Genomic DNA, 25,518 nt, shown 5'->3' with positions numbered 1-25,518 from the left:
TTCAAATCTATTAGATCACTTCTATAAAATTGGTATCATTACTCAAGCAATCATCACAACTACCTTAATGGCCATCAACTGTGCAAACTTTATGTCTAGTGCTAAACATGATTTACAACCCAACCTTACACATAATCCTCACTTGGAAACTATGAAATAAACATCAAGAAACACCAGTACGCTAGAGCTTCACAACCACAATAATCGATCATGACCTTATGGCTTTCCTTATCATAATCCCTTAGCACATACTATTTCAACACATCAAGACAATCCCACGAAACATGCATCATTGATCTCATGCCACTATTTTTTTTACCACCACATTCTACACTTAAATTCAAGCCTACAGTTTAGCATCAATCATCTACCACCAATGACGAGTGCAACATAATATGCTAGTCCATAAGATTGACACATTCTATTCAAACACCTCAAAATCCACTATATACCTTCTCACAAGTTGTACTAGTTTACAACTACTAACGAAAAGAAGGCCAAGGGGTAAAGTTACATAATAGACATGATCAACCTTAACCTTATATTATAACCCCATACAATATTTTCTACTTATACGGATTTCTCACCCCATACTTACTCACTCAATCATACATTTAGACTACCTTCAATTTCCACAACAACCATGAGTCTATAATAATAACTTACTGGCTAGTATAGCCATTTTCACACTTCAAGAAACTGACAAATCACCTCTTTACCAACTCAATCTTACGAAAATAAATTCAGCTATACATATATTAAAATAACACAAGAACTATAATTTGGACAACAAGTTGCTAGTGAATCAAAATAGGCCTCACACGGCTTCACTAGACTTTTGATTTTTGTATTTTGAACAAGAAAATGAGATGAATGACAAGGAAACTATGCTAGTGAATCGAAAGAGCCCCACACAGCTTCAGTAGATTTAATATTTTTTTTTCAAAAAACAAAACACCATGATAGCAAGATTATATATTACAAGAGATAGAAAATTGACACATAATATTTAATGGTCTAAGAATACACGTCTTACTCTGTAACACTTCCCCCATGGACTACCATACCATCCACACGTTCTACTAGCTACCACATTAGTTTATCACTATAAAGGGGTAAATTATCCTTAAACATCGGTTATTCAACATAAATATTTATTTACACAAAATCACCCTCGCTCTGACTTCTAACTTTGGTTCTTTACATCACCAACTTCTTGGTCCAATATCACTACCAATAGGTCATGGAAAAAACACTTTAAATTATGCTACTATTTGGGTGGAAATACAATTCCAACACTTCTACTACACATCTTTTCCCTTAAGCATGACATCTGCAACATAAATTTCTGAAAAGTGCCGAATATTCTCAATACAGAAGGCTGAAAAGAATGATTTCATCAAGATCAAGGTTCACACTAGAACCAATACACTCTAAAGCGATAACGGACTTTTATCAAGTCCTTGCACAATTTTAAGATCTTATATGAAGCGATCCGAAGGGACCATACCATTTAGACTCTAAACTTCTGCACTTGAATCACCCCAGAAATGTGATGGGTCTGAGAACATCAGAGTAAGAAAAGAATTTAGGATGATTTTACTTTCGTATGGACGTAACCATAGCATGAATTAGAGTATGAAGGAGGAACATTCTGACTCTATTGTACAAACTAGAACATGAAGAAAGAGAGACATTCCTAAATGCCTAGTAGCATTATGCTTATAAGAGTGGCACGCTACACATCCATAAATAAGACTCTACCTGATGCAATTTCACAGACACCCTGGGACCATGAGTCATGCTTTGATACCAAGTTTGTCAAGACCCAAATCGATGCCCTTGCTGTGACGAGTATTCCAAACTATAAAGGCCCAAAAAACCCTTATCTATCTAGTAATCATGCACATGACTTATATGACAAAATAAATGTGGAATATAGAAAATATAATGGAAACATGGTCAAGAATCATATGAAAACAATAATGGGGAATAATGTCCCACAATTCTCAATCAATATCTCGAAAACATCTGCAAAATCTCTACTACATGACTGAAACAAATAACTTTCTAAAAATTGGGACAAGGCCCCTGGTAGAACCAAAACTACTAAATGGTGAACTGACAGACAGCAGGCCTTTCGAAATATAGAAGGCCCACCACTTGATTCTGTAAATCTGTCGGAAGAGATCTACTGGTTATCTGGACCCCTGGACTATACCTCTGAACCTGAGAGGGAAGGGGGTCAATACAAAAGTACTGGTATGCAGAGAAATTAAAACAAAATACAATATTTTTACAAAATATAAGTGAGAGACATTATAAATTAGTTTCGTATCAAATCATTTGAAAACACATGGGCATAATGCAATAGTTTTTCAACAATAATGCTATGCAGCTGAGCTAGGTGGAATACCCTACATATCATATTTACACCAACTGTCAAACCTCGGTTGTCGCTGAGATTAGAGTATAAGTAAGGGGAAGACACACAAGATCACACAGTAGGGTGTCTCGACCCAATAAAGTATGGTAGTGCACAAGATCACAAAGCAGTGCTCCTAATCATAGTCCCAATTTGGGAATGGCATAATGTCAGGTACACAAGATCACAAAGCATGGTACCAAGTTTCCATGTCGGCAAACACGGTTTCCAGCGATGAGTCCTTACACTCAAATGCCTTCTTCGGGCATCCACCTATCTGCATTCACCTTTATTTGATTCAATCACATGTCATATTCTGTAGGGTATCATCATACCCGACTTACAAGTCATCAATATCACATCATTATTTCATGCAACTATTATATTCATCATATTTCAACATAAAAACCCTCTCCTTACAAGTCAAAAATCATATTCACTTTAAAAATATTTCATGTCATGCTTGTTAAGATGATTTCAAACAATTCACATCATATGAAAATTCAAAACAATTTCATATCAAGAGAGGGGTTTCATATAATTAATGCTCTCAAGTTAACATATTTTCAAAACGCATCCATATACATATGAAATATATCAAATCACTTTGGGGATAGGCCTAAAGACCAAATCAATATCATAGAAACGTTTAAAACATGATTATATTCATAACTTCAAAACCCCCATTTTTAAAACATGAATTTTTAAGCCCATGAGATTTTTAGGATAACCCCACGTACCTTTATATGCAAAAATAATAGTGCTTCTTGAAGCCTGCTTTGCGGGGATTCCAAATCTTCAATTTGTTTGAAAACTCACGATTGAATCTTGATCTATTAGGGTTTTTAATTTGAAACCCTTGAGAGTGTTCTTGAGAGGATTTGAGAGAAAGGAGTGTATTTTAGTTGTTGAGGGCTGAAATTCGGTGTTTTTGATAATTGGGGTTGAGGGGAAAGGACCAAAATGACCCTTGACACTTAAGAAGCTTAAATTGTGCAGGAATAGGCCCTGCGTCATGACCCCTAATTGGGTTAATTAACCCTCGCAACGTGACCTCTATTCAGGTCAAGCAAAACTCGCGTCGCGAGGCTATCGCGGCCCCTCACTGCCTCTGATGGCATAATTTTTCACTCGATTATCAGAATTTGATGAAATTCATATCGTTACAAACCTAATTCAAAAAGATTTCATTTGATATATAGTAGGACCTCTAATTCATTATATACAAAGAGATATGACCAATTGAAGTTGATATAAGTTTAGGACGCTCACTAAAACTTGAACGATAGGAGAGCTTTCAACTCGTCCTCGAGTTAGGGGACCTCTATAATCTCAATTCATTCTTAAATAGGTTCACACACTACATAATTGATTAACATGCCAAATTTGTATAGGATTTATGGCTTTTGGATCATCTATGCATAGAAACAACATTTTTTATTCCAGCCCGAAATACGGGGTGTTACAATTAGAATGTCCCAATTTGATGGATTAGTATATTTATTTCATGTTGAATTCTTTATTGATGGTAAGTGATTGATGCTATACTATAGGCTTGAATTTAAATAGTGTGGTGGTAAATAGTGGCAAGAGATTGATGATGTATATTTTGTGGGATTAATTAGTAGGCTTGATGAGTTGAAATAGTATGTGCTAATAGATTATGATGAGGAAAACTGTAAGTTCACAATTGATTTTTTTGTGGCTATGAAGTTCTAGTTTACTAGTGTTTCTTGATGGTTATTTCATAGTTTTCAAGTGAGAATTGTGTGTAAGGTTGGGTTGTAAATCATGTTTACGTTTAGCACTAGAAACTAAGTTTGAACAGTTGATGCCCATTAAGATAGTTATGATGATTGATTGGGTAATGATACCGGTTTTATGGAAGTGATCTAATAGGCTTGAACGGTGTACACAAGAGATTAGGTTTATTTGATTTGTAATGATATATGATATTGTATGTATGATGTAGAAGTACGCCTAAGGTGATATGAGGTTGCGACATTCTTTCTAAGGCTATTACTTGTTGTGCGTGGCTAGTGGTACCATTGAATTGTTAAGTGGAGAAAGACTAGTTAGATGGTATATGGTGATCTAAATAGCCATGTTAAGGTGTTTTGATTAATAGTGTTGGGCCTTTTGCGATGATCTTGATTCTCATAGTAGAGGGATATAAATTTAGAGTTGTAATAGTGGTAGGCTATGTCGAAAATGATATGGTTCATCAAAGGCTTGGTGATATCCATGTTAAGTGTTAGAATCTAAGTTTGAGTTTTGAAGGTTGAACGGATAGAAATAAGTGTGCAAGCATTATACTATGACTATTAGTGGCTATGGAAAGATAGAGTGTATTCCAGAAGGTAGTCATTCGGGTTAAGTTCTATGATATGCATGTAATGTCATTTTTTTCAGACCCTAGTGATTAAGTGTAGTTCAGTTAGAATCTGGTAAAGGATCTCCCAAACTCTAGATGATGACTTGAAGCTAAGGGGGAGATGATAGAACAAATGACCAAGTAAGGTTCTCAAATTCTAGTAGTGATGCAGTATGATTTAGAACATCAAAAAGTGAGGGTGAATCTCAACCCATTCCTACCTCAGTATTTTTTTCAGTTATCCGGATGCTTACTCATGCCTTACGATTCAGTTCCGTGATCATAGTTCATGATTCTTGTATATGATAGAGAGTCACGTACTCTTTCAGTTCCAAGATAATGAGTTCTAGTTCATTCAAGTAGTCGGAATCACATTCCTTATGTTATGAACTCTAGTTGAGGTCATGCAACTCATGACGCATGTACTCACTCTTTATAGTGTGCTCAGTCTCGTATAAAAATCTTTTCATGCTTTAGGGTCTTATGTTTTAACCTTTTAGTGACCCTCCCTATGCAATGAAAGTGGTGATGATGTAAATGTTCTTGTTGATGGAATATCATAGTATGCTTGTTTAGATAAGGCCATAAGTATGAAGTAAGATTTGGGGTCAAGTCTTTGATATATGTGATGGTTAGTGGAAAAGTTTGTGTGTGTACGTTTTTAGGGTAGCACGTGGGAGTTATATTGACAATAGTATAGAAACTATGCGAAGTATGTATTTATGGGTGGTTTCCTTGAAGTTAACATGTGGTTATAAAATAGGCTTGAATGACGTTTTGGGATTGTAGTGGAAGGTAGCAATATGCATTAGCGACTTCATATTAAGAGTTCAGAGTAGTCATTGAAGTGGTAAGGCATGTTATGCTTAGGAGGTGATCTTTAAAAGAGGTATAGAAGGTGGCATCATATGGTTTAGAATAATAGCGTGGTGTATCATGTTGTATTTTTGTGACTTAGAGTTAGGATTGATTGAGGTGTAAGGATTAAGCTATCTTAGACATTAGTAGAAAAATTTGTCAATGCTCATATGAGAATTTTAAGGTGAATTGAATGAATATGATATTTATAGAGAATAGTATAGTTAAGGCATATTCGAGAAGTGTGCTAAGGTTGAAAGTAAGAAGTTGTATTGCCAAAGGTCTGGTAATTCTATCCTAATTTAGGAGTTATATGTCTATATTCCAGACTGCAGAGTAGTGTCAATGTCGTGATTTCCTCAGTTGGATGTTTTGTGTAATCCATACCCAAGATTCGTGGCTCCCTATTACTATTAGAACTTCTTTAGAGTAAGCATTGAAGAGATACTCCAGTTAAGTATGAGGGTCCAATCTGTATAGCCAGTAAGTCAGCTTAGCAGTCAGATTCGCATGACTGGTTTTCTCATCTTTTCATTTATTCATGCTACCTGAAATCTCAGACATGATACTATTCCAAGATAGAGTATACTGGTAGTTACAAGTATAGCTCAGTTCATGCGTCATGCATTAGATTCAAATTCCGGATGTTCAGTTATGAATCAATTCGTATGTGCCTTATGCATCGTCTCAGTTTTTCGAGTATCCTAGTGAATTGAGAATTCATAGAGGCACATAGTGTCCCAAGGGGGAGATACCCCATTCAGTTTTAAGCATAAATTCTTATTACAAGTTTCGCATCAGTTATCATTACATATTAAGTCATACGTTCATATGTCAGTTCAGATATGCATGCATTAGGAATGCATGTTCATTATAGAATTCAGCTTATGAGTAGCTTCAGTCATGTATTCCATGCATCATATATGCACGTCCGGTATAAGAATTCAGAACATTAGTAGTTCCAGCCATATCGTCATGCTTCAGATCAGTGTATTCTTTATTAGAGGACATGTCGTGTCCGCATTATTCCATACCTCTAAGCTTCAATATGTTCCTACCCATCATTCGAGGACGAATGATCCCAAGGGGGAGATAATGTAACACTCCGTATTTTCTGGCTAGAGTTTAGACCATCGTTCCTACATAGATAGACCCTAACTGAATTATTCTTTATTAACATACGTGTAGTAATTACTCCTATCGTAATGCCCCATAAAATTCTCGAGTCGATTTCATTTTTAGTGTTATGTTTGAGGGGCTAACAACTAGAATATTTTTCTAAGCGTAGAATAAAGACTTAGTTTTTTTTTAACTCTTAATCTTTGGGATACAACTTTTCAGTCTTCCCAACCTCCGACTTTAGAAATTTTTGTTGTGTTGTGATCAGGGAAGTTAAAGGTACATCCCGAAAGAGTTTCGGGATTTTTAGACGAGCATAAGACCACGTTTAGGTATGCATTCCAGTAGCATCGGGCGATCTGCCCGCGTCACCAGCTTTATCGCGGGGGCCTTAGCACGCGATCACCCAGGCGCCACCTGTCTTATAACCCGTGATAGACCAGGCACCGCCTGGTGAACTGTACTATACTAGGACAGGCGACGCCTGCCAAATTGCGCCTGGCCAAATTCTGCGGTCCACATCCATTTCATTAATGGCACTTTGGTAATTTCCCTTACCCTTCTCTTCTTAAACATGGGATTTAATCCCTCCAAAAACTAAGATATCATTATTTCATCCAAATTGAGAAAGAACACAACCTAGGGTTTTGTTGGAGAAGTCAAGAGTGCTTGAGATTCAACCGTGGGTTTTCAAAATTGATTAGAGATTCGAAATTCCCAATCAGCAATTCTTAAATAGAGGTACGTGGGGTTTATCCTAAAAAATGCATGGTCTTGAAATTGTTAAACTATGTTTTAAAGGTTTTGATGCATGTATTATGGGGGGTTTGACAATTATATCATTGATATGCATTTCAAAAAGTTTCAACGCTACTATTGCTTTGGCCTTGTGACCTTTACCCCTAAGATTGATTTATATATATATATACCTATATGTATGAATTTTAGATTAAATATTGTTGAGAGCATGAATTAGGAATTCCCTCTTTTGTGTTAAACAAAGGATTGCAGTTTTATAATTTTTGAAAGATGTTTCTCTAAATATTCTGTCATTGGAGCATGATTTAGAATTGTGAGAGGGTTTTCTTGATATAAACGTGTCCTTGTGTTTATAAGAAAGAATTGCATATGCTTACATGAGATTTGAGAAAAAGATTCATTGTATTGAATTATTGAAATGCTGGTTTCAAACTAGTGTTTTAGGATATAGAGATTCATGACAGATTTATAATGGCTCAGAGATGTGACTTGCAAGTCAATGGTATGATGATACCATATGTATTTATGCCATGACAGAGTTTGTTTTCAGAGTATATTTTCAGAGAATGTTTTCAGATTATACATGTTTTGATAGAGTTCTAAAAAAGGGCTTAAAGAGTGTTAGGTGGTTACCTGAAGAAGGCGCGAGTTTAAGCAACTCTTAGCCTGAAACCGTATTTGCCGATATGGCTAGATTATTATTGTATGCTGGCGACGGCCGTGTGGCGTAGTAGAGTCAGAGACTCCGACCCTTGCATCACACTTGGGTTGGGGGCTTCGTTGTCGAGTTAATGGCAGTTTCCATATAGCCTATGGAATTTTCAAGAACTGTAGGGTATACCACCTAACGCAGAAGTAGTACAAAGAGTGTCTCAGATTTTAGATGTTGTCACAGAGTTTTTTAAAAATGCCCATGAGATTTCTTATTATACGATTACTTATGAACAGTTTTAAAATGCTCTCATATATGTTTATTATAAATGATTATTTGATTTTCTCTACGCACCAGTACATTTGTATTGACCCCCTCTCCCCTCCAACCATCTCAGGTTTTAAGGCTCAGTCTAGGGGTCCAAAAAAGCAGTAGATAAATTTAGATCGCAAATCAGACTTGTGCAATGGTGATCCTTCTATTTTCCAGAAGGCCTGTTTAGTTTTCAGATATTTATCTATAGTCATGTTTTGGTCTACTAGGGCCTTGTCCCAGTTTTCAGATAGCTTGATTTTTTTATAGTAGAGATTTTGCAGACTGAGTCAGACAGTATTATTCTGATATTTTTGTATTTCAGTTTTTAGTATTATGAGTAAATTTAGATTTGACCATGGTTTCATAGTATTGTGTATTTTTCGCATTTCCTTATCATATGAATTATGTGCATGATTACCAGATAGATAGAGGTGTTTCGGGCCTTCATGGTTCGGAATGCTCGTCACGGACAGAGCCCCGGTTTGGGTCGTGACAGGAGCAAGAGTGTCATGGCTTATTACGATGAATTTCAACAATTGATGTTGAAACTTGACCATCGGGGAGAGCAAGTAATTCATAACATTATGCGCTTCAAGGTTGGGTTAAATAAGGACATCTCCACTCGCATGACACTTCACAAATTCATCATCATAGAGGACATCTTCCAAGCGGCTTTAGAGGTGGAGAGGGAGCTCAAAGAGAACTCTTTCGAGGCTTCCCAACCCGAGATCCCCAAGGTTTTCCAAAAACATCCTCCAATATATGAAGGAAAATGGAATTCTACTTCCAATCCCAAGGGGTTTCAATGCTTTAAGTGTCAAGGGTGGGGGCACAATGCTAGTGAGTGTCCAAATCGAAGGAATGTGATCCTAAGGGAGGGAAAGTTATACTTCCTAGGAGAGTAAGTGGTGAATTAATTTGCTAAGGTTGATGGCAAGCCTCAAGATGGATAACACGAAGAGGTTGGGATTCAAGTTGAAGAGGAAGTAGAAGATATGTGGCCGTGTGAGATACCTTTATAAAAGAGGTGAGGTCATGAATTTGTGGGAAAATTCCTCTCAAGATAGAGAGCATGATACAAGTATGATCATGACCATGGATAATTTTTGAGCATTTTTTAAGACCACCTAAAGAGTGCATAAGTCTAAGTGTGAAGGAGGTCCATGGGCTGTTTTTGGAGCCCTTTTCATTAAAAGTTCTTTTAGTCTTTTGTCTTTTATTTTTTAATGTAATATAAATTGATTTTAGGGTTTTAGTTGGTATTTTTTATGAATGTTGAAGAAAGAGCACTCCTCTTAGAGAGAGAGAGTCCACAACCGAAACTAGGGCATAGCATAAGGGTGGATTCTCTTGTGTGTTGGATTTTGCTTGATACGTTGTTTCTTGGGTGGTGGATGCCTCTCTTGTGTCAATTGTAAGATTTAGATGTTTGTTGTGTTAAGTTTTAAAGGTCCAAGAGTGGAATATTGTAACGCTCCGTAAAAGTCGTGCATATGTTAGCCTTTAGTAGTGTGCTCTTAGGCTTGAAACCTGAAAATTTTTCTAAGTATTGAAGGGACTTAGTCTCATTTTTAGCTCTTAATCTTCAGTGAATTTATTTTTGACCTTCTCGACCTCCGTTTCTTGAAATTCTTGTTACTTGTGATCGGGGAAGTCAAGGGTACGTCTCGGGTGAGTTTCGGAATTTTTAGACGAGAAAGACCACGTTTGGGTGTCAATTCCAGTAGCATCAGGCAATAGGCCCGTGTCACCCGGGATATTGCGGGGGTATGAACTCCACCATTTTAGGCCAGGCGACGCCTGGTTAATCGCGCCCAGTCAAATTTTCCAGTTTCCATCCGTCTCATTAATGCCATAATGGTAATTTTCACTACCCTTTCCTTTCTCTAACACGGGATTTAATCCCTAGATATCCAAAATACACCCATATTCATCAAACTCTCTCAAGAACACTCTCTAGGGTTTCAAAATAAAAACCCAAGTAGTTCTAGATTTAACCTTGGGTTTTCAAAACAAATTGAAGATTTGGAATCCCAGCAACGTAGGCTTCAAAAAGCACCTATTATTTTCGCATATAGAGGTACGTGGGGTTATCCTAAAAATCTCATGGGCTAAAAATTCATGTTTCAAGAATGGGGGTTTTGAAATTACAAATTACAAATTTATGTTTTAAAGGTTTCTATGATATTGATTTGTTCTTTAGGCCTCTCCCCGAAGTGATTTGATACATTATATATGTACATGCATGTGTTTCGAAAAGATGTTAACTTGAGAGCATGAATTATATGAAATTCCTCTCTTGATATGATTTTGTTTTAAATTTTCATATGACGTGGATTGTTTGAAATCATCTTGAAAAGCATGACATGAAATGTTTTGAAAATTGCTATGATCGGATATAATTTTGACTTGCAAGGGGAGGGTTGTTTATGTTGAAACATGTTGAATATAATGGTTGAATGAAAAGAATGATGTGATACTGATGACTTGCAAGACGGGTATGACGATACCCTACGGAATATGAGATGTGATTGACTTAAATAAAGTTTGAATGCATTGATTTTACATGATATAGGTAGATGCCCGAAGAATGCGTTTGAGTGAAAGGGCCCATCACTGGAAACCGTGTTTGCCGACAAGGGAATTTGGTACCCTGCTTTGTGATCTTGTGTACCTGATATATGTTATCCCAATTCGGGACTATGGTTTGGAGCCCTGCTTTGTGATCTTGTGCACTACCATACTTCATTGGGTCGAGACACCCTGCTGTGTGATCTTGTGTGTCTTCCCCTCACTTATACTCTAATATCGGCGGCAACCGAGGTTTGACAGTTGGTGTAAATGTGATATTGTAGGGTATGCCACCTAGCTCAGCTGCATTGCATTGTTGTTGGAAAATTATTACATTATGCCCATGTGTTTTCAAATGATTTGATACGAAACTGCTTTATAATGGCTCTCACTTATATTTCGTAAGAATATTGTATTTTTGTTTTGGATTACTCTGTGTACCAGTACATTTGTATTGATCCCCTTCCCTCCTAGGTTCGGAGGCACAGTCTAGGGGTCTAGAAAATTAGTAGATTCTTCAGGCAAATTTGCAGAGTCACTTGGTGAGCCTTCTAGTTATTTATCATTTAGTAGTTTTTGGGTCTACTGGGGCCTTGTTCAAGTTTTTCAGATTTATTAGTGATTATGCATTAGAGATTTCACAGATGGTTTTTCAGCTATTGATAGATATTGTGGGACATTATTTCCCATTTTTGCTTTCATGTGATTCATGACCATGTTTCCGTAATATTGTGTATCTTCTGCATTTCTGTTATCATACGAATTATGTGCATGACTACCTGATAGATAGGGGTATTTCAAGCCTTCATGGTTCGGAATACTCTTCACGGCCAGGGCTCCGGTTCGGTTCGTGACAAATATGCTCTTGGGTTGTTAAGACTACATCAACACTTGTCTAACTATCTATCTTGTATCTTGTTTTAGTTTCGACTTCTTGTGTTGTTAATGTAACCCGTTTGTTCTTGTTGCTATTGTAATATTGTGGAGCTTCATCTTGTGTTGCTAAACTTGTTGTTGGCTGGCTGTTTTGGTGTATTAACACCTTGTATCCTCTTCTTTCTTGTTCTAGATAGTGAATACGAGAGAGGTCCCTATTTAGTCCACGATTTGTTTTGATTTGTGGACTCTTTTGGGGGTGTGATTTCGTGTTCCCTTGTTTGTTCTGTATCAGCATATATTCATATGAATTATGACAATTTTGGGCTCATAGGGATTTCGTGTAGTAGTAGTGCACAACTTGGTTAAGCGTAAAGGTGAAGATCACTTTCGGATGGTGTGCCACTGATGCTCGAGGATTGTGGTGTCAGTTGAAGTCGTTATAATGTATACATATTGAATATAGTAGCAAGGGAAACTACAGTGCATAAGCTTTTTTTTTTTTTTTTTTGGTAACAAATGTGAAATATTACCATAACAAAACCGTCTCATTACAAATATAGAGCACCTCATCCTATCATAGGAGTAGGCCTCCAACAAGCAGCAACCACAACCAAATATAACACATACATTAGCTAACTAAGTGTTGAATCCAATTCCTACATCTCTGAGCTTTCTTTGAATTACTGTACAAATTAATCCTCTCTATGAGCTCCTTCTTAATCATTGTAATTAATTCATCTATATTTACAGCTTTGCCTTTGTATCTCTTCCAGTTCCGGGCCCTCCATGTATGGTAGATTATGGCACCATGTAAAGCTGCAACCGCCTCTTTCAGGAATTTCTTCCAGTGCTTCCTTTGTATATTGAACAAGACTTGTTGTACATCCTTATGCTGCACTGCCACTCCAGTTCATTGGTTGAGTTTTTGCCACACTTACCGTATCCAGGAAAATTCTACAAACAAATGAGTCTTCGTCTCTATCTCATGGGCATCACAAAGACAACAATCAGTGTTAGCGATATCCACTGGTATGTTTAGCCGTATCTTCCTTTCCTGAGTGAGTAATCTGCCTTGTACTACCAACCATACTATGAACCTATGTTTTGGTAAAGCAGCAGATGTCCATATCAGTTCTGCAACTCTCATTTTAACTCTTTGCCCTATTATTTCCATATAACTCCTTGTTATTGAGTAGGCTCCATCCTTTGTTAATTTGTATCTACCTTGCACATACCAACTCTGCATCTGCGTCTTTATAGCATTTAGTTTCCTCCAATACCAGCTGCTGTCAGGAGGAGCTTTGTGCACCCAGATACTTGCACCATTCTTGAGGTACAACCCGTGTATCCACCTTACCCAGAGTGTCTCCTTGTGCATTGAAATTTGCCAAATCAGTTGGCCTACTGATGCTACATTCCATGATCTACAGCCTTCTATATTCAGTCCACCCTGCCTCTTAGGATAACATACTTTTTCCCATGATACCAAAGCCACCTTCCTCCCTTCATCCTTGTTTCCCCACAAATAATCTCTACACCTTTTACCTACTTCTTTAAGTACACTTTGAGGAAGGACAAAAACCGCTGCCCAAAAACTGTGGATAAAAAATAATACTGCATTTATCACCTGTAACCTCCCAGCATAAGACAAATTTTTGAGTAAGTCACATTGATTCTCTGTGTAATCTTGTCCACAAGTGTATGGCGGTCAACCTTGTTAACCTTGTTCCATTTTTTTGGAGAAAGCGGGAGACCAAGATATCTGATAGGAAATACACCTTCTACAAATCCAGTTCTTGCCAATATCTGATTCTTTATTGCCTCATTTAATCCAGCCAGAAAAACACTTGATTTGTCAATATTAGCTTCCAAACCTGTAGCTGCACTAAAGTGTTGTAAAGCCTCCATTATTCTACTCACAGAATCCACATTCCCCTTACAGAATATCATCAAATCATCAGCAAAGATCAAGTGAGTTAGTCTTAACTCCTTACACATTGGATGGAATCTCAAATCAGGTAGCATGCTCATAGTTTGCAGTGTTCTCGATAGGTATTCCATCACTAGGACAAATAAGAGGGGAGACATTGGATCGTCTTGCCTAAGTCCCCTCCCTGAGAAGTAGCCATGATTTGCACCATTAACTTTCACTGAGAACTTAGTGGCTGACACAGATGTCATAATCCATTTAGTAAACTGTTGTGGAAATCTGAAACCTTGAAGTACTTCTTCCAAGAAATCCCAGTGTATCATGTCATAGGCTTTCTTAAGGTCTATCTTCATAAGACACCTAGGTGAAGCATTCTTCCTATTGTAGTGTCTTAGTAAGTCATGACAGATTAACACATTATGCATCATTGATCGTTCCTTAACAAAGGCTGACTGGTTCCCTGATACTAAATAGTTTACTGCATGCCTTAACCTTTTACATATAATCTTTGAGATGCACTTGTAGATCACATTGCAACAAGATATAGGCCGGAATTGGCTAGCAGTTTCCGGCCTATCCACTTTAGGAACAAGTGCAATACTTGTAGAGTTAATTTGAGTTAAAAGTTTACCATTATGAAAGAACTCCAGTACTGCCTTGGTTACATCATTCCCAACAATTGACCATGCAGCTTTGTAGAGTTCACTACCATATCCATCCGGTCCCGGACTCTTGACACTGTTTATCCGGAAAATGGCTTCCTTTACCTAATCTGACTCAACCTGCAATAACATCTGCCTTTGGTGCTCATTATCAAGGACTACACCTTGGTTTATAACTGCAAGTAATGCGGATGTTCTAGTCTTAGATCTCTCACCCAATAATTCTTTGTAATAATCAACAAATAAGCTTGCAATAGTGTCAGGATTTGTCTGCCAATCACCTACCTGATCTTTTAGTTGAGTAATGGCTTGTTTCAGTTTCCGATGTTTGATAACAGAAAAGAAATATCTAGAATTATCATCACCCAGTCTTATCCAAGTTGCCTTGCTTCTTTGTTGTAAGAACACCTCAGCCATATATGAAGAATTCCTAAATTTTTGATATGCTTGTCTCTCTCTTTCCTGCAGATGTGTATCACCTGGGCTAAGATACAGTTCTTCCTGTATAATTTTCAAATTATTCCTGTCCTCTTGTGCTTCAGTGACTATATTTTGGAAAGCCAGAACATGTAGCTTCCTCAAGCCCCTCTTTAACAATTTCAACCTCTTCACTACTTTAAACATCATGCAACCTTCAATATCCACCTCCCATCCCTCCTTCAACAACGGAATGAAGTCAGGATGTTTGGTCCATACATTACAGAACTGGAATGGACTCTTGAACTTAGGATTATCCATCAACATCACCTTAGCAGGACAGTGATCACTTATACCCTCATTTAGGAACATTGCTTGACAAGGTAGCATTGTATTCAACCAGACTCCATTAATGAATATCCGATAAATTCTGGAAAATATTCTTTGGCGAGAATGTTTGTCACTCCATGTATATTTATTACCTGGTGTTGGAAATTCCAGCAGCCCACAATCATGCACACAACTTTTAAAATCAACTATTTCAGACCATACCGCAGGAGCTCCACCAATTCTATCCTCTGCTTTTAAAATGGAGTTAAAATCACCAAGTACCATCCATGGTTTTGTGCAATTTTTACTATGTCTCGCTAGACTTTCCCATAACTCATGTCTTTCCTCCTTAGTATTGAAGGCATATACGAATGTAATATCAAAAAGTAGTTGCAAGGGAATGAACATCACCTCACAAGTGATTTGTTGAGCAGTTGGGAAAATGGTTGAGACCTTGTAGTAATCAGGCCTCCATGTGATCCATATCCTACCATTATAGTGCTCTTCCAAGTTAGTTACGTAGCTCCAACCAGCAAACATGTTATCAGTCACAGTATCAATCTTCTCCTTTTTTATTTTTGTTTCAAGTAAGCCTATAAGACTCACATTTTCTTCATTGCAAAGGAGTTTAACCTCCTTTTGTTTATTTGGAGCATTTAGCCCCCTCACATTCCAACTAATTATGTTTACCATTCCCAGGACTAGGATTTATAGAGCCACCCTCAGTCCTTGCATCTCCTGTAGTTACATGTAATTCTGTACTATGTTGTAGTACCTGAAATGAATTAACACTCGTTGCCTGACGAACCTGTCCAACGGCTGCACTGTATGGAGTTTTACTTAGCTTTCTTGGAGTCTGCCAGCCATCCATGCTAGTACTTGCCACCTCCCTTCCCTGCTGAAGGTTCTTCTTAGTCATTTGATTCATCAACACCCTATCCTGATTATCATTTCCCACTTCATGTGGAGGATCCTGCTGAGCAGGTCCTTTCGTAACTACATCTGCAGCATTAAATGGTTTGGGAACTTTTTTCTTAATTCTGCATTCATTCTCTTCATGGCCATACCTCTTACAAAAGTATCACAATAATGGTTTCCAGTCATATTGTACATCTTGCACCACGACCTTTCCTTTTTCATTTTTAAATTGCACTTCATCAGGTAGATGAGCTCCCAATTCTACTTCCACAAGCAGTTGAGCAAACTTTAATCCATTCCTTTCCTCAGTATTGTGATCCACCATAAGAGGCTTCCCAATCATACTTCCAAGTTTACTTAGTACTGGTGTACTCCAATATTTAAAATCAAGCTCCGGAAATTTGATCCAGATTGGTAAAGTTTCCAACTCCTCCTTGGTAAATTCCAATTCCGGAGACCACTCCTTGACAATAAATGGCTTGTTGTCAAAGTGGTAGATACCTCCTTGTAATACCTCTTGCTTCCCTATCACAGTTTCAAATCGTACTACAATAACTCCATTCTTCAACATAGCTACTCGATCTATATCATATTTACCCCAAAGCCTTTGAATATAACGCTGAATTACCTGGAATGGTGGGTGTGTCCCCAAAACATAACAAATCACTGCTGTACTCCAGAATTCCACCTCAGATTTGATGTCCTCCATTCCAATTTCTACTATCTTCTTATATCCAACCTGTGATGGAGATACATACTCCAATTTGTAACCTGCATTAGCCAATTTTGAGATATTGAAATTGACTTTTTCTTATTCATGAACTTAGTCTCCTCTTCTACTTCATCTGCCCAGGAACATTTACTGGCACTTGATGATGCCTCCAATAGCATACTAGCTGATCTCGTCACTACTTCACTCCAAATAGCTGTTGCCTCTCTCTGCTGCATTTTATCAGTTACTTTATTTGCGTGCACTGTTCCATTGAATTGCTCCAATACTGTTTCATTAATTTCCTTCTAGCTGTTCCTTCACAGCTCCATAGATGATGAACTGCTCAGTTCTCCCTTCCCTTTCGAACCTGCTGATTTGATGCTTGAATCCACCATTTGTGGTATCATTTCTGCTTCTTTCCCCTTTTTGTGTGCTTGCAACTTCCCTCGCTGAGCTGCGCCTTGCATAATCTGTGCTTCCTTCACCATTAGAGCTTTCTGAGAGGGTAAACGAGCTCTCTTACCCATGGTGGGCGCAGGTTTAGCTAACTTGCACCGAGAGAGAAAGCATACCCTTAAGCCCTATGTTTATCGGACAAAAACTACAGTGCATAAGTTATGGCAACATTTATAATGGAACAAATGATGATCATACTTTAGAGAGAAATTAAACAGGACCAATATCTCTTTTCCCCCTCTTTGTTTTGCTTTTCTGTTATTGGAACAAGAAAAAACAAAATTTAGATCTGTTGAAGGCTATGCCACCTGTAGGCCAGTGGCAAAGCCAGGATTTCATTGAGGAGATTCAGAATTAAACATACAAACTAGTCGAAGGGGTCAACATCTACTATATATACATAAAAAATAATTTTGACTGTAAAAATAGTATAATTTTCCGTCAAACCCCCTGGATCAACAGTGGCTCCGCCACTGTTGTAGGCCGCCTTGAAATTCTCACCTTACCAACAAGCCGAGAGCCAATCATCAAGCTCTATGATACACAACTTTTTTAGGTCCATGAAGTTTAGAATACGGACCAAATAGATTCTTGTGTTAGTTGAGAAAAACAAAAAATACAATCACGTCTCAAGAATAAAGTATTGCAGTTCTTCTTTTCCTTAACTTCCTATATGTTTGCCTTCAGTTTTACTTACTCTATTTTCCTTCTTTTTAACTTTTTACTTTGCTCTCAAAATTCTGCTATAAATAATGAAGAAAAGATCAATTTAATAATCATCTTTGAGAGCATCATATATAATACTATAATCAAAAACACATTTTTTTCTTCTTTACCTTAAGAATTATTCAATGGAAATACTTTCTAATTCCGTGGGTGGCATTCTTGTTGAGTTGGGAAAGTTTGTATCCAAATACTTCTATCCTAAGATTGAAAATATCGTCCGTTTCTCGACAAAAATTGAAAACCTGAGGAAGGAAATGGAGAAGCTAGCAAAGTTTAGAGACGATATCAAAGAGAAGTTGGAAGGAGCTGAGCGAGAAGGCTATAAGCCAAAACCAGATGTTGTTAAGTTGATCGAAGATGTTCATAAGCTCGAGAATGAATGGGAAGCTATGCAAGAAAGCATTTCAGTGGCTAAGACGCTAGTGTATAAATGCTGTCCAAAATGCAGACTTCGCTCGGAAGTCTCCGCTCAAGCAAAGAACATCCGGGATCAATTCTGCAAGCTTAAAGAGGTTGGAGAAAACTTTGGATCCAACTAGGTGGTAGAAAATTACCGGGTGAAAAAAGTTGAGCACATCCCGGGACCATCAATAGAAGGCCAGTTAACAGCAACAAGGAATCTCAACAAACTTCTACGACTATTGGAAGATGATGAGGTAATGTTGGAATTTATCCAAGATTTAATGCTAAATATTTTACGAATTGATTGCTTGTAATTTCATTTACTCGTGAGGGGAGGATCTAAAAGGCCGGGTGAGGGTTCCCGGGACCCATTAACTTTCGTGCAGATGTAATATTTCTATAGAGAAATTCAGTACATATATAACAATTATAAGTTGGGAATCCATAAATAAATTGTGTTGTTGGTCTAGTGGAGTAGAAGGACTTGTAAAGGTTTATTGACCTCTTGGTTGTGGGTTCAAATCAGTTACTATTTGATTTTATTTTTATCTAATATGGGAACCCATAAACCCAAAATCCTAAATTCGCCTTTAACTCCTGTGTAATTAGATTTTATAGTCTGAATGTTCTTCTCACAAAAGTATATTTTTTTTCTATTATAAATTATTTCATAAAGGGTAAAATGAGAAATAAATTAAAGGCTTAAATATGTCATCGAACTATTAAAAATGGCTCATCTATGTCATCCGTTATAAGTTTGTCTTATCTATGGTAGAGATTTTAAATGTTTGACTCATCTATGTCACTGCTATTACTGAAAGGTTCATTCATTTCATTATTTCTAACAGTGGTTCTACAAAACCATTTTTCCACGTGCCTCTAATCAGAGTTCCTCGTCACCAAATCCAAATCAGTCGATAGTATTATTTAAAATCAAAATTAAAATAAAATTTGATCCACACGGGACTCATTAAAAATAAGGAAAAGGTTCAAATATGCCACTGAACTAACAGAAATGGCTTATTTATGTCATCCGTTAAAAGTTGGGCTCATTTATGTCATTGCCATTACAAAACTTGCTCATCCATGCCATTACTTTTTAACAGCCGGTTTTAAAAAAACAGCCTTGCCACGTGACAGCTTATTAGAGGGCCACGTCATTTTTTATTTATTTAAATTTTTTTTATCCATTAAAAAAAATCTACGCTTTTTGATCCATTGAAAATTAGTTTGATCTATGCTTTTAAAATTTAATTAATTTTTATATTCTTAAAACATTCTCGTTCGATTCGTTTTTTTGTCATTTTTGACATATTAAGATTGTTTTCATATTTTACCTTTAATATTAATTATTTTTTTCTTCAAATTAATTTCAAATACAATAGTAAACATCATTTAATAAATATATTATAATAAAATAGTTATTTTAATTAAAGGACAAGTAACTAAAAGGGAACGGAGAGAGTATACTCTCCACGCGTTTTATCACTTTATTTATTTATTTATTTTAAAAGATTCACGTTAACTAAAGCTTTTGTCATTTTTCAGTTGAAGCTGAAAGGATATATAAACATCAAATATTATTATTATATTATTACTAGTTAGCTTCTCATTTTGCCAACTCTATGTATACTATATATGTCGTCATGTTGTCGTCTTCTAGTTTTTGCAATGATAAATGATGATGCATAAAGTGTTACATACAAATGTTGAATGCTGATTAGGGGCGGCTCAACCCTTTAAGAGAAAAGGCGGCAGCCTAAAACCCCAAAATTTGAGAGGCCTATTTTTGTTTAGTAATAATAAATTACAAATTTTAAGAAATATATTAAATTCATATTTATAGAAAAACAATTTATATAAAAAAATAAAACGCAAGGCCTCCATTTGATTTTTACCTTAGGCCATAAATTTGCTTGAGCCACCCCTGATGCTGATGATGCCATTCTATGGTTAATAAAAAATAAAAAACTAAAAAGTTACTTTCATTCGGCTGACAAAATATTTCATGTATGCTAAGAAATACTATATGCTTGACTAGAATAGCGTTTGGTTATAAATTTTAGTAGTAGATTTTACAAAAAAAAATTCTTTAAATATTTGTTTGATCCTGAAAAATTAATTAAATTTTAGAAGTATAGAACAAATTAATTTTTAATGGATCAAAAAATTGGGTGGATTCTATTTAATGGATAAAAAAAATTAAAAACAAAATTAATTTTTTTTAAAATTTAAAAAGAAATGACGAGTCCCTCTAATAAGCTGCCACATGGCAAGGCTGTTCTTAAAAACCGGCTGTTAAAAATAACCGCTGCTCTGCAAACTAATGACACGAATAAATCTTTCTATAACGATAGTGACATAGATTAGATGAGTCATTTCTTCTTCTCGTCCTTCTTCAATGCTTGATTTTAAAATTTAACCTACTGTAAACATGAATATTTTTTGAAGTGAATAATATATAAGAAGACTAGAAATATCTAGAGGAGCTCATATATATAATTTGGAAATCTTTAGAGAAATTTGAGTTGGACGGGATTGAAAATAAAAAAATGTATAAATATTCTATAAACAGTGTTTATGAATGTATACAATATCACTGCATAATATATACTGAGTGATCAAAGCCTCCTAAGTTCGTGTTTCTGAAATTTTCTTAATTTTTTTATATGACTATTATTGTTGCATCTTTCACTTGTGTGTATGTAAATATTTTGTTTAAGTATTTGAATCCTTTCAGGTATTCATCATAGGTGTGTGGGGAGCAGGAGTTGGGAAAACAACATTGGTGACTAATCTAAACAATGAGCTCCTAAAGACTGGTGTGCTAAGTCGTAAACTGTCTTTTGGTGTTGTGATATGGGTCACCGTGCCCAAACCGCCAATAGACATAAGAAAGGTTCAAGCACAAATTGCCAGCATATTAAACATAAAGATAGATAGCGAGGGAGGTGATCAAAGCATTTCCAGCAAAATTTGTGAAAGGCTCAAGGAAGAAAAAAGTTTCCTTCTCATACTAGATGATGTTTGGGAACCAATAAATTTGGATGACGTAGGTGTGCCCCAATGTTATGATGCTAACTAATGGGTGGTGGATTTCTTTCTTTAAAATAGTCTTAGAAGTAGTTGTGCTCTTTCTTTGAAATAGTCTTAGAAGTAGTTGCGCGGAAATAAAGGAGAAAAATTGCCCCAATCTCTCTTGTTACTTCTTCTTCATCTCTTTTCTAAATTTCTTTGGCCAGAGGGTCAGCCGTAGACCACCTATCAGTGGTATCAGAGCGGGTTTGATCCAATGGAAACACGCAAGCAGTCTCTCGAACAATTCCAGCAACACACTAATGAAACTCTCGAAAAGCTCACTGCCATGTTCCACAAGTTAGTGACAGACGTTCGGGAGATTAAGGAGAAGGATTCTGACAAACCTTCTGGCTCTGGCAAGGGATCCACAATCGGTAATGTAGGGAAACCCTACCTGAAACTCCATTTTCCTCGGTTTAGTGGTGATGATCCTACGGGGTGGATATTTCAGGCTGAACAATACTTTGAATTTCAGAACGTCGTTGATACAGATCGGGTCAATCTTGCCTCTTTTCATCTTGACGGTATTGCCTTACAGTGGCACCGGTGGTTTGCCAAATCACGAGGTCCGATGACATGGAGGGAATTTACCGCGGCTTTGCTGAGTCGTTTTGGGCCGACTGATTATGATGACCCTTCAGAATCCCTTCATCGACTCAAACAGATCACCACAGTTGCAGTTTATATTGAAGCTTTCGAACGATTGTCACACCGTATTGATAACCTACCGGAGTCTTTCTTACTTGGCTGTTTTGTAGGTGGGCTGAAGGAAGATATACGGTTGGAGGTGAAACTCAAGAAGCCACGCACCATGACAGATGCAATGGGGTTGTCCAGGTTGGTTGAGGAGAAATTGAACTTGCAACGGCGGGTTACCCCGTCTCCTCGGGTTACCAGTTTTAATTCCCTACCTAAAGGCCCACACTCTGCTGGAATTTTAGGCCCAGCACCATCTCAATGCCTAGCTTTACCTGCCCCAAGTCCAGTTCGCCGTTTATCAGGAGCAGAGGCTAAAGAACGTCGGGAAAAGGGGTTGTGTTACTACTGTGATGAACGCTACATTCCGGGTCATAAGTGCACCAAGCCCCAATTATTCATGATCAGTGAAGTCGATGACGTTGAAGAGAGCAGCAGCCATGAGGATGAAGCCAATGAGAACCCTCCTGATGAGGTTTCCGCTGAGATTTCTTTCCACGCAATTACCGGCACCATCCTTCCCCAAACCTTAAGGTTGCCTGGAAAAATTCATAACAAAGATTTGGTGGTCTTAATTGATGGTGGTAGTACCCACAATTTCATCGAGCAATCGTTAGTGGAGCGGTTCGGATTGACGGTGGATAATGGGGTCAAATTGGAAGTGGTCGTCGCAAACCGTGACAAGTTAGCTTGTGTGGGACGAGTGCGAGGACTTACAATCATTATTCAAGGTTACACTATAACCACCGATTTTTTTGTTCTGCCAATCGCAGCTTGTCCTATTGTCTTAGGCGTTCAGTGGTTGAAGACTTTGGGGCCTATTGAAATCGACTTCCAGAATCTCACTCTTGGATTCCATCAGGCTGGTTCAACACATAAGTTACAAGGGTTGCGGGGGTCGGATTTGACTGCTTTAAAGGCTAACGAATTGATGGGAATACAGGGTATTGCCTTACTTCTCCAGGTTAATCGGGTCGAATCGGAGCTTTCTTCTACCTCAAGTCCTTGTCCAACCGTTCAACATGTTTTAACTGAATATGAGCAGGTCTTTCAAGAGCCAAAAGAATTGCCCCCAAGGCGTTTCCATGACCATGACATACCCTTAATTCCCGAAGCCAAACCAGTGAGCTCTCGGCCATATCGCCAACCTTATTTGCAAAAGACGGAAATTGAAAAACAAGTTAGGGGGTTACTGCGTGATGGGTTAATTCGCCCCAGCCATAGCCCGTTCTCATCGCCGGTCTTGTTAGTGAAGAAATCTGACAGCACTTGGCGTTTTTGCGTGGACTATAGGGCTCTCAATGACATCACTGTGAAGGACAAGTACCCAATTCCAGTAATAGACGAGCTACTCGATGAACTATATGGTGCTACGATCTTTTCTAAGCTTGACCTTCGTGCTGGTTATCACCAAATACGGGTTCGGGAAACTGATATTCCAAAGACAGCATTCCGAACGCATGACGGACATTATGAGTTCGTTGTTATGCCTTTTGGCCTCACCAATGCTCCAGCCACCTTTCAATGCTTAATGAATGACATTTTCAGGCCATACCTGCGTAAGTTTATATTGGTATTCTTTGATGATATTCTTATTTATTCAAAGACCTTGAATGATCATCTTGGGCATTTACGTACTGCTTTGGGATTATTAAATACTAATCAACTTTTTGCCAAGCTCTCAAAATGTTGTTTTGGAGTTTCTCAAGTTAATTATTTGGGGCATGTCATATCATCGGGAGGTGTGGCGGTTGAAGAAAATAAAGTTAAGGCTGTACTTTCATGGCCTACTCCAACTAACGCAAAAGGGGTACGCGGTTTCTTGGGGTTGGCGGGTTATTATCGAAAGTTTATCAAGGGATTTGGAAGTATTGCTGCCCCCTTGCATAAACTAGTTGGCAAAGGCCCTTTTATTTGGAATGAAAAGGCAGAAGTGGCTTTCCAGGAGTTGAAGATTGCCCTGACAACCCCTCCTACTTTGGCTTTGCCCGATTGGTCTCACCCATTTACTGTGGAGTGTGATGCGAGTGGGGTGGGTATAGGAGCTATTCTCACTCAACGTGGAAGACCCTTGGCTTATTTCAGTGCTCCTTTAAAGGGAATCATGTTATCTTGGTCTACATATGAGAAGGAGATGTTAGCTATTGTAAAGGCGGTTCGGAAATGGCGGCACTATTTACTGGGGCGACCTTTTGTGGTGAAAACAGACCATGTCAGTCTCAAGTATTTAATGGAGCAACGAATCACTACCCCAGTTCAGTCCAGATGGCTACCCAAGCTTTTGGGATTTGACTACAAAATTGAATATAAGAAGGGAAGTTTGAACCAAGGCGCAGATGCCCTCTCTCGTACGCCCGAGTTTCATTATCTAAATGTTTCACATCCTTGTTCCACCATTTGGACCACCATTCAAGAAGAGGTACACACAGACCCTTTTTATTTGAATTTACCTTCATCCTTGCCTATTAAATTTAAAGGTAACCTTGTGAAGCATGATGGAGTTTGGTTTAGAAATGATGCTATATTGTTAAGCTCCAATTCTCCTCTTCTATCCACTGTGCTGGTTATGTGTCACTCCTCTCCCGAAGGAGGCCATTTTGGGTTTCATAAAACTCTTGCTAAGGTGAAGCACAATTTTTGGTGGTTGGGCATGAAAGATTTTGTGAAAAGATATATCCGGGAATGTCATGAGTGTCAGCGAGCCAAGACGGACACCATGCAGCCTGCTGGGTTGTTGCAGCCACTTCCGGTTCCAGACAGAATTTGGGAGGACATTAGCATGGATTTCGTGGAAGGATTACCTGCGTCTAACGGGTTTACAGTGATAATGGTGATTGTAGATCGACTCTCAAAATATGCCCACTTTGTTCCTATGCGGCACCCATTTACTGCTGCAAGTGTAGCTCGAGATTTTGTAGCCAACGTTGTCCGCTTGCATGGTATCCCTTCAACCATTGTAAGTGATCGTGATAAAATTTTCATAAGTTCCTTTTGGCAAGCTCTATTCAAGCTGCAAGGGTCGGTTTTATGCATGAGTTCTAGCTATCATCCGCAGACGGATGGACAAACAGAAGTTGTCAATCGGATTCTGGAACAATACTTGCGTTGTTTTGTTTGTGACAAGCCAAAAAAATGGGTGGATTGGCTACCGTGGGCGGAATATAGCTATAATACTTCAGTTCACACTTCCACCAAGCTGATTCCTTTTCAGGTTGTTTATGGACGGCTGCCTCCAAAAA

General features: G+C 37.8%; 1 protein-coding gene and 1 pseudogene across 1 annotated transcript; one reads left to right on the top strand and one right to left on the bottom strand.

Annotated features, from left to right (window-relative positions):
• Positions 1-12,580: 12,580 nt before the first annotated feature.
• On the bottom strand, positions 12,581-17,448 carry LOC107863226. The gene is made up of 8 exons (XM_047413429.1): positions 17,289-17,448; positions 17,073-17,207; positions 16,403-16,980; positions 15,982-16,360; positions 14,830-15,884; positions 13,587-14,649; positions 12,891-13,536; positions 12,581-12,806 (listed from the first exon to the last, which is right to left on the bottom strand). Exons 1-8 carry the CDS (start codon positions 17,446-17,448, stop codon positions 12,581-12,583), a joined length of 4,242 nt encoding a protein of 1,413 aa, XP_047269385.1.
• A 780-nt stretch (positions 17,449-18,228) lies between these two features.
• Positions 18,229-18,819, top strand: LOC107851102 (annotated as a pseudogene).
• Positions 18,820-25,518: the final 6,699 nt, after the last annotated feature.

The sequence above is a fragment of the Capsicum annuum genome, chromosome 1 (genome assembly GCF_002878395.1).
Source record: "Capsicum annuum cultivar UCD-10X-F1 chromosome 1, UCD10Xv1.1, whole genome shotgun sequence".
In the NCBI taxonomy this organism is placed as follows: domain Eukaryota; kingdom Viridiplantae; phylum Streptophyta; class Magnoliopsida; order Solanales; family Solanaceae; genus Capsicum; species Capsicum annuum.
The sequence above is the reverse complement of the archived record's forward strand: the minus strand, read 5'-3'. Positions and strand labels throughout refer to the sequence as shown.